The following is an 11,236-nucleotide window of genomic DNA, read 5'->3' as shown; positions in this document are numbered from 1 at the left end:
TTGGAAAATGGCTGCAATGAAACAAAGAGTGAAAAATTTAAAGGGGTCTGAATACTTTCCGTACCCACTGTATATCAACCCAACCACCCAGAGAGGATTTACTGGGTCCCAAAATGTACAAAATAGATGAGAGCAAAAAGGTTTAACACAGAGTGTAGCTTTCTCCGGACATAGCTGCTGTCGAGGAGCTCATTTTTGTTTCACTTGATTTAATCATTTTCTTTGGCTAAGGATGAATTTCATCTAGGAAAATATAATGAGCAGCCCACTGTTGCAGATGAGGCATTAGCAGTTGCAGCCTCCACGGGCTGATTAAAGCTGATAGTGGTGTTTTTTTTTTACATAATAATTTTGCCTGGCAGAGCTCTCAAGGCACTCTGTATAAATAAAGTTGATTCGAGCAGAGAGAGAAGGTTACGCAGGGATTCAGTCTCTGGGAGGCAGACCAGTGATGATAATATGGAATGACGTATATGATCCAGAGTGAAATTCCAAAGCAGCCAAAGTACATGGAAACAACCAAAACACAAAACAAAGAGGACAGTAAGAAGAACAGAGCCAGGTTGTGGAGTTTGCTGAGCACATGTGTTGTGTTTGTGTGGCAGCTCTAAAGAGAGGATTGTTAAATATTCACCAGATCTAACATAAAAAATAGCACTGTGGCGTGTTGCGAAATCTAACTCGTGTTTTTTTTCCTTCCAGGGTTTCTATGGGACAGTCGCCCTGGTGGCTAATCTCAGCCTCTCCCTTATTGACTCCTGCGTCATGTGGTGGATATCCTTTACCCAACCAGCCCAAACGACTACTTACTAGTCAGGGATTTGCAGTTGCGGACACAAGCTTTTAATTGTGGTTACTTGAATGCATATACAGTATGTTCTCCTTAACCTGCATCTACATTTTCATCAGCCTGTCTCAAACCATGCGTCTCCTGAAGCTCCGCAGAAATATTGTGAAACTCTCCTTGTATCAGCACTTCACCAACACTCTCATCTTCTCTGTTGTCGGTGAGTGGCAGCTGCTCTAAGATGGACCGCCTCTTAATAGAGCTGTGTCTCAGTTCAGGAACAGCTGCTTCATTATGATCAGAATGTTTTAGTGTAGGCGACATTTACGCTTATACATTCTGGTTTAAAAGAAAACATTTTTTACTACGTTCACACCCGGTGTCCACACTAGTCCGGCTTTCAGAGCCCCTGAAATGGAGACATTTAGAAACACAGATGGCGCCGTTTTGGTTTGAAAACTCCAGGGTTGCTTTGTGATCTGGACGGGCTCAAACTGAGACCTTTGGAAAAGTCAGTCAGTCTTATCGGTTTGGTCGTATTACAAACCTTACAGTAACAGTTCCACAATGTGGTCAGTCCAAGCAAATAAATCCCATTGTTGTTCTTTCTCTAAAGGATTACATTTTCTTTATTTTTAAACCCATACATCCATGATTTTATAAAATAAAAACGTAGCCATGCAGATTTTTCACATCAAAGTACTACTGCATATGTAAAAAAGTAACTGTATGCTCCTCGTGTATTAAAATATGTAAATGCATTTGTATTTGCCAACCCTTTGGCAGGCATAACCTTTGGTTCCGCTGGCAGAGCTTTGTTTTTGAGCATATTGTTTCCAGACATCAGGATGAGCCCGGTGTTTACTTTGTGTCCACAGCTTCCATCATATTCATCATCTGGACCACCAAGGTCTTCAAGCTGGTCGGCTGCCAGACGGTCAGTTTGTTTTCCGTTTTTGATTGATCATTGTATTGGGTCCCAATCCTTTCTCCCCTCATTAAGTTTCCTTGTCTTGTTTATACAGGGATGAAAAGTAACCTTGCCTTTCAGCCTGAAAACATCATCGCTCTCTTCTCTCTTTGTCCTTTCCACAGGGTTGGAGGGACTTGTGGGTAGATGATGCGTTCTGGCGGCTCCTGTTCTCCACCATTCTGCTGGTGATCATGGTGCTGCTGCGGCCCTCTGCTAACAACCAGAGGTCAGCGTCAGTCTGGAGTCCGGGCTCATCCTGCAGCCCAAAACTATTTCTCTAGATTTGAAGATGCCAGAAGTTGTAATTAGGAATTCAATTTCAATTTTATTTTATTTATAGTATCAATTAATAACAAGTTATCTGGGGGGGGGGGGGGGGGGGGGGGGGGGGGGGGGGGGGGGGTGTCGGTCGGTCGGTGGGCCAGGCCAGGTGCAGCCTAAATAAGGGGGACGTTTCAGTAGGTTTATCAACATAATGAGGTAGTGGTTTCCAGCGTGAGTAAAACGTCTCGGGACGGCCTCTGAGACTGAATTTATTTTCTCCAGTTTTAGTAGGAATAACGTATCATGTCGCCTGGATTTAAAGGAAGGTGGCTGGGAGGATTTCCTTAAGAGAAGAGAGGTTTTTTTGCGCTAAATCAAGGACGCAAAACATTTTTCTGGAAAGATGTGGTCCCAAGTTCATCAGGAGGCTCTGTGGCGAAGGACTAACGGATATACGTAGGATGTCAGAGATAGATTTAAAAAAGAATCGCTAGTTAGACAGTTTAGCGCATGTCCGGAACATGTGTGTCAGATTGCACGGCGTCTGAGAGCATCTGTCCCGAGCTTCAGCTATAGTGCAGTCTATAGAGTACTTTAAACTGGATAACAGAGAGCCTGGCACAGCTAAAGGAGGAGTTAACAGCTTCCAACCCTTTTTTCCATTGAGCATCCAAAATGTTTATCTAGAGTTCGGTTTTCCAGTCGGCTCTGGTCTTATTTGCAGATAAGTGATTTGTTGATGATAAGAGATTATAGAGAAATGATACATGGCCCTTAGACAATGATTAGTCAAAGTCTATACCGCTGAGAGGGTGGGGCTTGGTGGGCTCGAGGGTTACAGGTTTGTGCAAAGTTGGAAGAGGCGAAAAAAGTCTGTATTACCCAGACCAAAGGTTGAGCGTCGTCGGTTGAAACTGGCAAACAGCCCGTCCATGTACAAGCCACCCAGGCATCTCAGGCCTTTCTTTTCCAGAGCTACAAAGCATGAGTCAATCTTTCCTGGCACAAATAAGTGATTGTTACAAAGAGGTGTAGTTAGGGGAGTGTTTCCTGATCTGAGCCCAGATGTTTAATGTCTTAGTCACAATGGGGCTGAATGTGAAATTTGGAAGAGAAAGGGGGAGGGTGACAGATACTGGTTCCTGGAGGGACGTGGAGCATGAGTTTGCCTCTAACTGGCACTGTTGAGGTGAGGTGAAGCAGAGCCAAATCTTTCGTGCGTTAGCCGCCCAATAGTGCAAGTGGACAACTTAATGAAAGTCCAGTTTAATTAACTTCTGGGAAAAAGTTTGAACCATAAATCAATGACTAAGGAACATAAAACAGAGGTTTTCCCTGGGTTCGTGAGGAAGATATCGACACATCTCAGACTGATTTCTCCTCCTCTGCATATTAATTGCAGCAGCTGGACAAGGAGGTCACTCTAGCATCGGTTTTTGACTATGTGACGACGAGGGCAGCACATTTCTCATTTAAAGTAAAGCTGGGCTTTGCTGTTGGCTTCACAACTCATTTTACAACTTGTACTTCAAATTTAGTTTTGTTTTCTCTCAGGTTCTCTCACTCTCCTCTGATTGATGAAGATGACGAAGAGGAAGAGGCCAAGGAGCCCATGCTGAATGAAGCTTTTGGTAAGACTTATTATTCTCCTGCTTTCTTTTTTGCGAGACAAGCCCAATTTTAATTGCATATTACCGAGGACCCCCGTGTCAGACAGTGTTTAAAATCCTAGCAGATGACTAACAGAGACATATTGTTTAAATTTACATTTAGACACATTCTGTAAATATCTAAATCCTGTGTTTTTGCAGCTAAGTGTGTAGGGCTGGTTACTGGACTTTGATACTTTAATGCAGTGTTTCTCCAATTGGGGTACTTTATAGTACTGCAGAGGATAGGTGACATTTTTGAAAAAGATCTCATTTTAAAATATGTCATACATAAGTCCTAAAATAATTAAGCTATGATAATGAATTAAGTTATGGATTCTAAACATTTTGAAATGTAGCATTTAACTGTTTTTGTTTAAAAAAAGGGAGTCGTTTAGTGAATCTATCCCTGCCCGCGCTGTATTGTTCCGCTTTTAAATAGTATTTTTTTTTTTTTTTTGTCTACCAAAAATGTTTGGTGCTGTTCAGGGGGTACTTGATGTAGAAAAAAAACAGTTCAAAGGGGGTACAATATTGATTTTTTTTTTTAGAAACACTGCTTTAAGGCACAGACCAAACTGCCACGATAATATTGTATATCGAAAAATGCCTCATCATTTAATAATACATTTTAATACCTAAGGAGTAAATGTCATCAGCATCAGTGTGAAGCATACACCTAGATTTAATAATGCTGGTGATTGGCAGTCTAACGTTGAACATCATAAAGACCGTGGGCCCTATGTAATGATCTAAGCGCATGGCACAGGTGCATTTAGGGCGTGTGTTTAGCCAGTTTGACAGTGGGGAAAAAAGGTCTGTGAGCCAGTGTTGGCCTGTTTTTACATAAATACGCCTGCTACGGAGCCATACTGTGAGATACATGGTAATGGAGCCTTTTATACATTATCGTGTTTCTTTAGAAATAAACAATAGACAAATAGTCTTTAAACGCTTCAGATGTGAAGATATTCACTGTCAAAGTGACGCCAACATGAATGGCAGTTAATAGAATACTAATAGCAGGGGATGGCTTGTTAGGCTAAGATTCTCCCCATAGGAGGTACACTTTCTGGATGCTCTCTTTCCCCCGGGCTTGTCTCATGTGGATGTGCCGACAGTTTTGTTATTGTCATTACTTAGATTTCCTCATGGGGGAGACAGAAACTTTACAAGCCAAATGCCAGGTTTTGTTTCAGGTGAACCTTCTGGATGCTTGTTGAACTAAAACTCATTGCTTAAATAATTGAGTGTGGATCCCAAGGCTGCAGGGATGTTTGTCACATCAACATACTAAATGTGGAAACACATCACAATCTTTTCTGATGGCATCTTAGTTGCTCCATATTTGACCATTAGCTGTTGTTCTGATCTTAATGACCTCTGGGATTGTGCCAGTAAATGTTTTCTAGTAGATCTCTGTTGAAACTGCAAAGCTTCTTTGTATTCTTGTTCTCAGTGACACACCCATGTAGCTGCAGATAATCTGGTCTGCTCAGATCAAGATGATCTTGTTAACTGAGGTTTTTTGTTGTATGACCCGGTGCTACTGAGGCCAGGATCTAAATCTGTTCAAGCAGATATGTGGACAACACATTCATTTAGAAATGTTCATCTAATCTAATCACATCGTAGGAAATAGTATCACTAGATTTTTTTTACTTAGTTATGTTGTAATCATATAATTGGACAATGGACTTCTATGTGATTTGAATTGGCTTTTTCCCCTTTTCTTCTTTCTTTTTTTTTTTTAAAAGAGGGAATGAAGATGAGAGGCTCAAAGCCTGACTCTAATGGCTCCCAGAAACTGTTGAGTAAAGAGGTGAGTTTACCATCTTCTGTCAACATCTCTCTTCTTTTATACATTTTTTCCTTTTTCACATAGAGCGTAATCATTTTGTGTTATAAACTTCCAGGACGAAGACATAAAATGGGTTGAGGAGAACATTCCTACAACTGTTGCTGATGTGTAAGTAAAGTAAATTTCATTTTTAGACATTGAGTCTTAGGTTGCATTCTAGGGCTGCACAATTAATAGAATTTTAATCGCGATCACGATTTTGACTTCCCACGATCAAATTTTCGTGATCGAGCGATTATTTTTTTTAAGCGTCATTTCATAGAACGTTTGATTTTTGCATAGCCCATCTATCGCTCCGTAAACCCGTCTGCTCGTGAGCCAATCGTTTGTCCCTGCACCGCGTAGCTTAGTTTCTAGATGGAGACAGTCCCAGAGGACAGAGGGACGGGAGGACAACTCCACAGATAGCAGTCGGTTATACATCGGTCTCAAGGTTTACCAGTTTACCTAAACGCAACATTTTGTCCCGTCTGTGTTATTCAAACAAGAGCGGTGACCAGTGCTGCTTGGTGCTAGTAGCATCTGTTAGCTGTTAGCTCCTCTAGGACACACCGGTGCTAATGTCCTCGCATCCGCTGCAATGCTGTTTATATGGATATGGTTTAATTTTGCGTTACATGACCCATTTCGTCTGTAAAGCCGTGCCTGTGTTGGATCTCTCCTCTACTCTCTCTCTCCTCTACTCCCTCTCTCCTCTCCTCTCTCTCCTCTTACTCTCTGCGCCCGGCCACTCTGCAACTAACTTCAGTTGGTAGAGTTACAGTGTGTGAGACGGAGCTGCTGGACCTAGACCTGTACCAGAGATGTGACCCACGGCCAGAATATTATAGTTAATAAAAATGCAGCGCAGTGAAGATACAGACATTTCACACACACGACGTGTGTATCCGCCATTCGACCCGTGCTGGACCCGTTCATAATGAGTCAGCCGTCTCTCTGAGAGTAGCGTCCATCAACTCGCCCCCCCATTGTGAGAATAATCATGATCAAAATTTTGATCAATATCATCATGATTATCATTTTGGCCATAATCGTGAAGCCCTATTGCATTCATACCTGGGTGGTTTGATCTGTTTTCACCAAACCCTGGAGCACTATAGAGTTTGGTTCCCTTAAGGTGAGAACCCAAATGCAGGAGGTGGATCAAAAACAGTGCATTTACTAGCCTGCAATTTCTCATACAATTTACGAACTTGTATATTTAAGGCATGATACCTTTTGAAATACATAACATATTGTGACCATACGTTGCTGCCCTCTCCTTCCCTCGCTGTCTGGCAGCTGCTCACGTTGTTCATCATCTTCTAAACTATTACAAAACACTAATGCAAAACCATGTAAAATGTTTGAGACCAGAAGTGTTGGCAAGTTTCACTCTGATATTCTGTCCAATAGACCAGCGACCGTTTGGACCGTGTGACATTTGGTTTCTAATGTTTAGTGATCTTAAACCGGGCCATATGAAAAAATGCAACGATGTTGTGACTTCTTCCCCAAATCGCACCGAGTCTACCAAAAAATAGGTGTGAAAGCACCCTTGGGGACAGTCTTTGTTCAAGACCGCCTTGAATGGTTTAACATTACAGTTACAAGTATGGGTTTAAAAGGATACTCCTGAACGAATAACTTTTTTTTGGATATTGCATGATCACATACAACAAACTGTTCCTGTCTCTCATAACAGAAAACTGTTCCCATTCACTCTCTTCAAACACACACACTCCCACATTAAAGGTGCTGTAGGTAGGATTGTAAAGATCCAGGTCTTAAAAAAAGAATTAGAACGACAACTTCTTAGTCCCTTCCTCCTTTTACACTAAAGCCCAAAACAGTCTCTAAGCCCCTCCACCCACAAGGGGGAGGGGGGGATTGGAGGAAACCGATCTGCAGCTTCTGCGTGGGTAGGAGGGAGGGCAGGACGCTATGAAATGCGTGTGATTGACATGCAGTTAGACACCTCCCCCGGCCCTGATTGGTGCATCGGAACAAGGAGTTGGGGATTTTTGCAAATCACAGTACAGGCTGAATGTGGTGCCAGAGGAGCCCAATTTTTTAAATGACCTGCTTCGTGTAGTTCTACTCGAACGTAGGGTCAGTTTCAGCAAATATGACAGAAATGTAGTTATATAAGGCTTACCTACTGCACCTTACAGCTTTGTAGGACATATATTCACCACATAGAATAACTATATATGTCCAGCTTAATATGCCATATTGTTTCAGTTTATGTAAATGTATTCATGTAGCTCACGGTACCCAATCAAGGACAGCTCACACTAGAATGATACAGTTTACTGCTAATACTTTGGAAGGACAAACAGGCTATACTGTAGAGTCTGTCAAAACGCTGTTGGACCCAGGCCGGGGGCGTATGAATGCATTCACTGAACCTCCTCTGTTGTTGTTCTTTCTATACAGAGCTCTCCCTGTAATGCTGGATGAGGAAGAGGTAAAGTGTCCTTTTACTTCCCCCTCCTGCTAGTCCCATGATTTCCAATCACATTTTGTCTATTTAAAATGCTGAATGACCTTTTTACTGGGCTATCATTCCACAATGACATTACTGTAAATGCTTTCATCTGTTTTTGCTTTTCGCAGGAAATCCTGAAAACCAAGATGGAGCGATCCAAAATGGAGTAGAAGTGAAATGCAAGAGGATAATGTGAGAATGAACAGAAAGCAATTTCACTGAGGCAGCAATTAATGCGTTCAGAGAGGTCTGATTACCAAAAAAATGTGGGCAAAGCAAACTGTTCTCTCCAAACACTTTGCATTTTTAATTTAGTTTCACAGGTATAGTGCAGCTATAATTAGCTCAAAGAAGCACGGAAGAAGGGAGAGGGGTGGAACTGAAGCAAATACACAGCAGAGCACTTTGATAAATATTGTATTTGTTTCAAAGATGTTTCTTCAACGTCACTAACCTGACCAAAGTCCAGCAACAACGTTTTACACAACACCCCTGTGGGAAATGGAGTATTTATCAAAGTCATGTCTTTTGGTTTTACACTAATACAATATTTAACATTTGAGAGAAGTTCCCCCACCACACTTCAAATTGCTGGAAGTGCCCCCCCTCATTTGTAGGATAGCGAGAACTGATTTCAAATGTGTTCAGGTGAGGTTGTCTCAGCCAGGAAATGGGATGATGGTACGAATGGAGGACACTTGCTGAAAACGCTAAAAGTTAATGTGCTTAAAAAGATTATTACTTCAGCCAAGACAGCATCGGACACTTAAATTCAAGGTTCTTCAGAGATTTACTAAATGTTTTTTTTTTTTAAAGCTCTTTTCTGCAGTTTTTTTTTTTTTTTTTGCATTACATATTTAATAGGTCACATGATGACATATATTTCCTATTTAAATGAGCAAGCAGCTGTACGGTATGATCAGTGGAAAAAGGGTAATACGTTAAAGTTACCTCATCCCAAAATTACCTAAATTACTTTTTACTTACACCCCAGAAGGTATTGTGTTACTGTGTTAAGTTACTTTTTTTACTTACTTTTTAATGTCTACTTTGAAATGCTGCCATTGGTAATGTGCCTATAGCTTTCATTTCACTACTGTTATCTCCGCCAGGATCATGTGTGTGTGCGTGCGTGCGTCTGTGTGAGTGTGTGTGTCTGTCTGTCTGGCCACAGCTAATCTCGCTAACCTAAAACATATTAGGCTTTTGGGTCTAGTAGTATGCGAGGTCAGCAGCTGACACTGACAGATATGCACACACAGGACCAAATGCATGATCCCTCACTCACGCCTGGCGAACGGCGAGGTAATCACCAAGTAACGAGCCTTTCAGTTATTTAAAAAAAATGTGTTAGACTATAGTTACTGCCAAAAGTAACTGAATCCCAACACTGGGTATGATGAATCATTTAGCCAGCTCACTTAATATTTTTTGTTTTATGTTTTTACCTAATCAGCGAAGATTTTCTGAGCTCATTTCTTATAGATGCACCAACAAATGATATACTCTAAATGTCTTATTGGTAACACGTGAATAGCACTTTGTTGTCTGGCTAACTGAGTAATCCTAACTATAGAAATAAGTAAGTCCCTGTTACTCTGTGTAAACACGGCTGCATCAGCAAACATTGATACTTGAAGCATATCCCAGGTGTCAGGGTGAGACTAAGTACTACATTTGGGTATTAGGGATTCTTGGGTTAACTAGAACTGCTGGGAGGATGTGATGACCCTCTTGGTCACGACACTCTTTCAAAGCCAAGTATATACTACCATAAACCCAGTGTCATCTCAAGTATTCATATTCTACACCCGAGCGTGGCACCAGATCACAGGGATGCCAACTTTACACAACCAAAAATATCACTCCAACGTTTTACTGACGAATGAGAGACAGCAGCGAGTGGGGGAAATGGATGACCCATAAACAAGAAATTCCAGATCCCTTTATGAAGCAAAAGTAGTCATGAGTCTAAAATGATGGATGATTTGTTTTCATTTCTCTTTTTAGCTTCTCATATAACTGCAGTGATCTAGGTCCACTTCCTGTCACACTAGTAAAAACTTTTCTTTAGCTACTGAATCACATAATCCGTTGATTAGCCTCACAGATGTGGTGTGGCCCTAAATTCAAATCTACATGTGATTTACTGTATGTATGTATGTAATCCTTTCTCACGCCCGTCTACTGACTGGGCCCAGCACAGGGTAGTTACAAAAAGACTGTACATTCTAAATGAGTCATTTTTATTTAACCACAATTAGAGATTCCTTTGAGTTTGTCCCATAACACTGCACATAATCTTGCCCCATGTGGCATACTTATATCCCCGTCCTTGTGCAATCTACTGCAGTATGTGTGGATATTCTAAATTTCTTAATTTATGTTTGTTTTATGTGTCCAAGTCTTGTTGAGGATGTTTTATTTTAGAGAGACACTGAAGCCCAATTTCTGGATGTGAGTTTGCATTGTAATGTGAAGCTGATGATATTGTATGGCTTTTTGCATATGTCCTGCAAATAAAATTTATATTGACACATGGTTACTATGTCAGTTTCTCTGTGCATTTAGGAAACATGTTTTAATGTGTGAATGTTGCAACTAAACATCTTGTCTTTTTCCCAGTAGGAACCCTGGTTAGACATTTAAAGTGCACTTGTAGTGCTTCTACATGCTATGCATTCAAAAAGGAATAGTAGTTTTGCAGAGGGGTTCTAATTCGGCCTACTAGTATTTTAAAAGAAGGGAACACGGGTATCCTTTCACATATCTAATTTTGAAATTAGTCCTGTAACATTTTTGAGGATACAGGCTTACATGTAATGATTTAAATCACTGTCACAGAATGTACAGCATTTATTATCCTTAACTAGTTATTTCCTCAAAAAAAAATGTTCAAGCTTTGTGACTGAAATAAACACCACTTAGTAACTCTGTTTATATTGACCGTAATACTACACGTTATTGTGAATAAAAGTACAAATACCAGATGATCTCAAATGAAAAAAAACAACACTTCGTATTTGACCATGAAGAACATGAAAAAAAGCCAAACTCCATACATTCAACAGCAAATGGTACAAGGGAGATTACAATCTAAACACATATATAACTTAAACATTTTGATTACGGAGTATTGGACCAATTATGTAAGAAGTATTTTTTGTTTGACTCTGTTTTACAAGATAGTCACAAAGAGATATTGTAGTTGAATCCAGAACATAGGGACATT

General features: G+C 40.7%; 1 protein-coding gene across 2 annotated transcripts in view; it reads left to right on the top strand.

The window, feature by feature from the left end:
• Nucleotides 1-10,546, top strand: part of LOC117935648 (transmembrane protein 87A-like) — a 17,933-nt gene extending 7,387 nt beyond the window's left edge. Inside the window, exons 12-20 of one of the 2 annotated variants that reach the window (XM_034857970.1) lie at nucleotides 703-774; nucleotides 899-1,007; nucleotides 1,666-1,724; nucleotides 1,883-1,986; nucleotides 3,579-3,655; nucleotides 5,431-5,495; nucleotides 5,590-5,642; nucleotides 7,953-7,983; nucleotides 8,133-10,546. In XM_034857970.1, the coding sequence (XP_034713861.1) occupies nucleotides 703-774; nucleotides 899-1,007; nucleotides 1,666-1,724; nucleotides 1,883-1,986; nucleotides 3,579-3,655; nucleotides 5,431-5,495; nucleotides 5,590-5,642; nucleotides 7,953-7,983; nucleotides 8,133-8,174 (612 nt within the window). In that variant the 3' untranslated portion in view covers nucleotides 8,175-10,546. Of the gene's footprint in view, nucleotides 1-702; nucleotides 778-898; nucleotides 1,008-1,665; nucleotides 1,725-1,882; nucleotides 1,987-3,578; nucleotides 3,656-5,430; nucleotides 5,496-5,589; nucleotides 5,643-7,952; nucleotides 7,984-8,132 lie in introns of both variants that reach the window. The other variant, XM_034857971.1, reaches the window with a different exon arrangement.
• The last annotated feature ends 690 nt before the right edge of the window (nucleotides 10,547-11,236 follow it).

The sequence above is a fragment of the Etheostoma cragini genome, chromosome 20, assembly GCF_013103735.1.
Source record: "Etheostoma cragini isolate CJK2018 chromosome 20, CSU_Ecrag_1.0, whole genome shotgun sequence".
In the NCBI taxonomy this organism is placed as follows: Eukaryota; Metazoa; Chordata; class Actinopteri; order Perciformes; family Percidae; genus Etheostoma; species Etheostoma cragini.
This window is presented reverse-complemented; position numbering and strand designations above follow the sequence as displayed.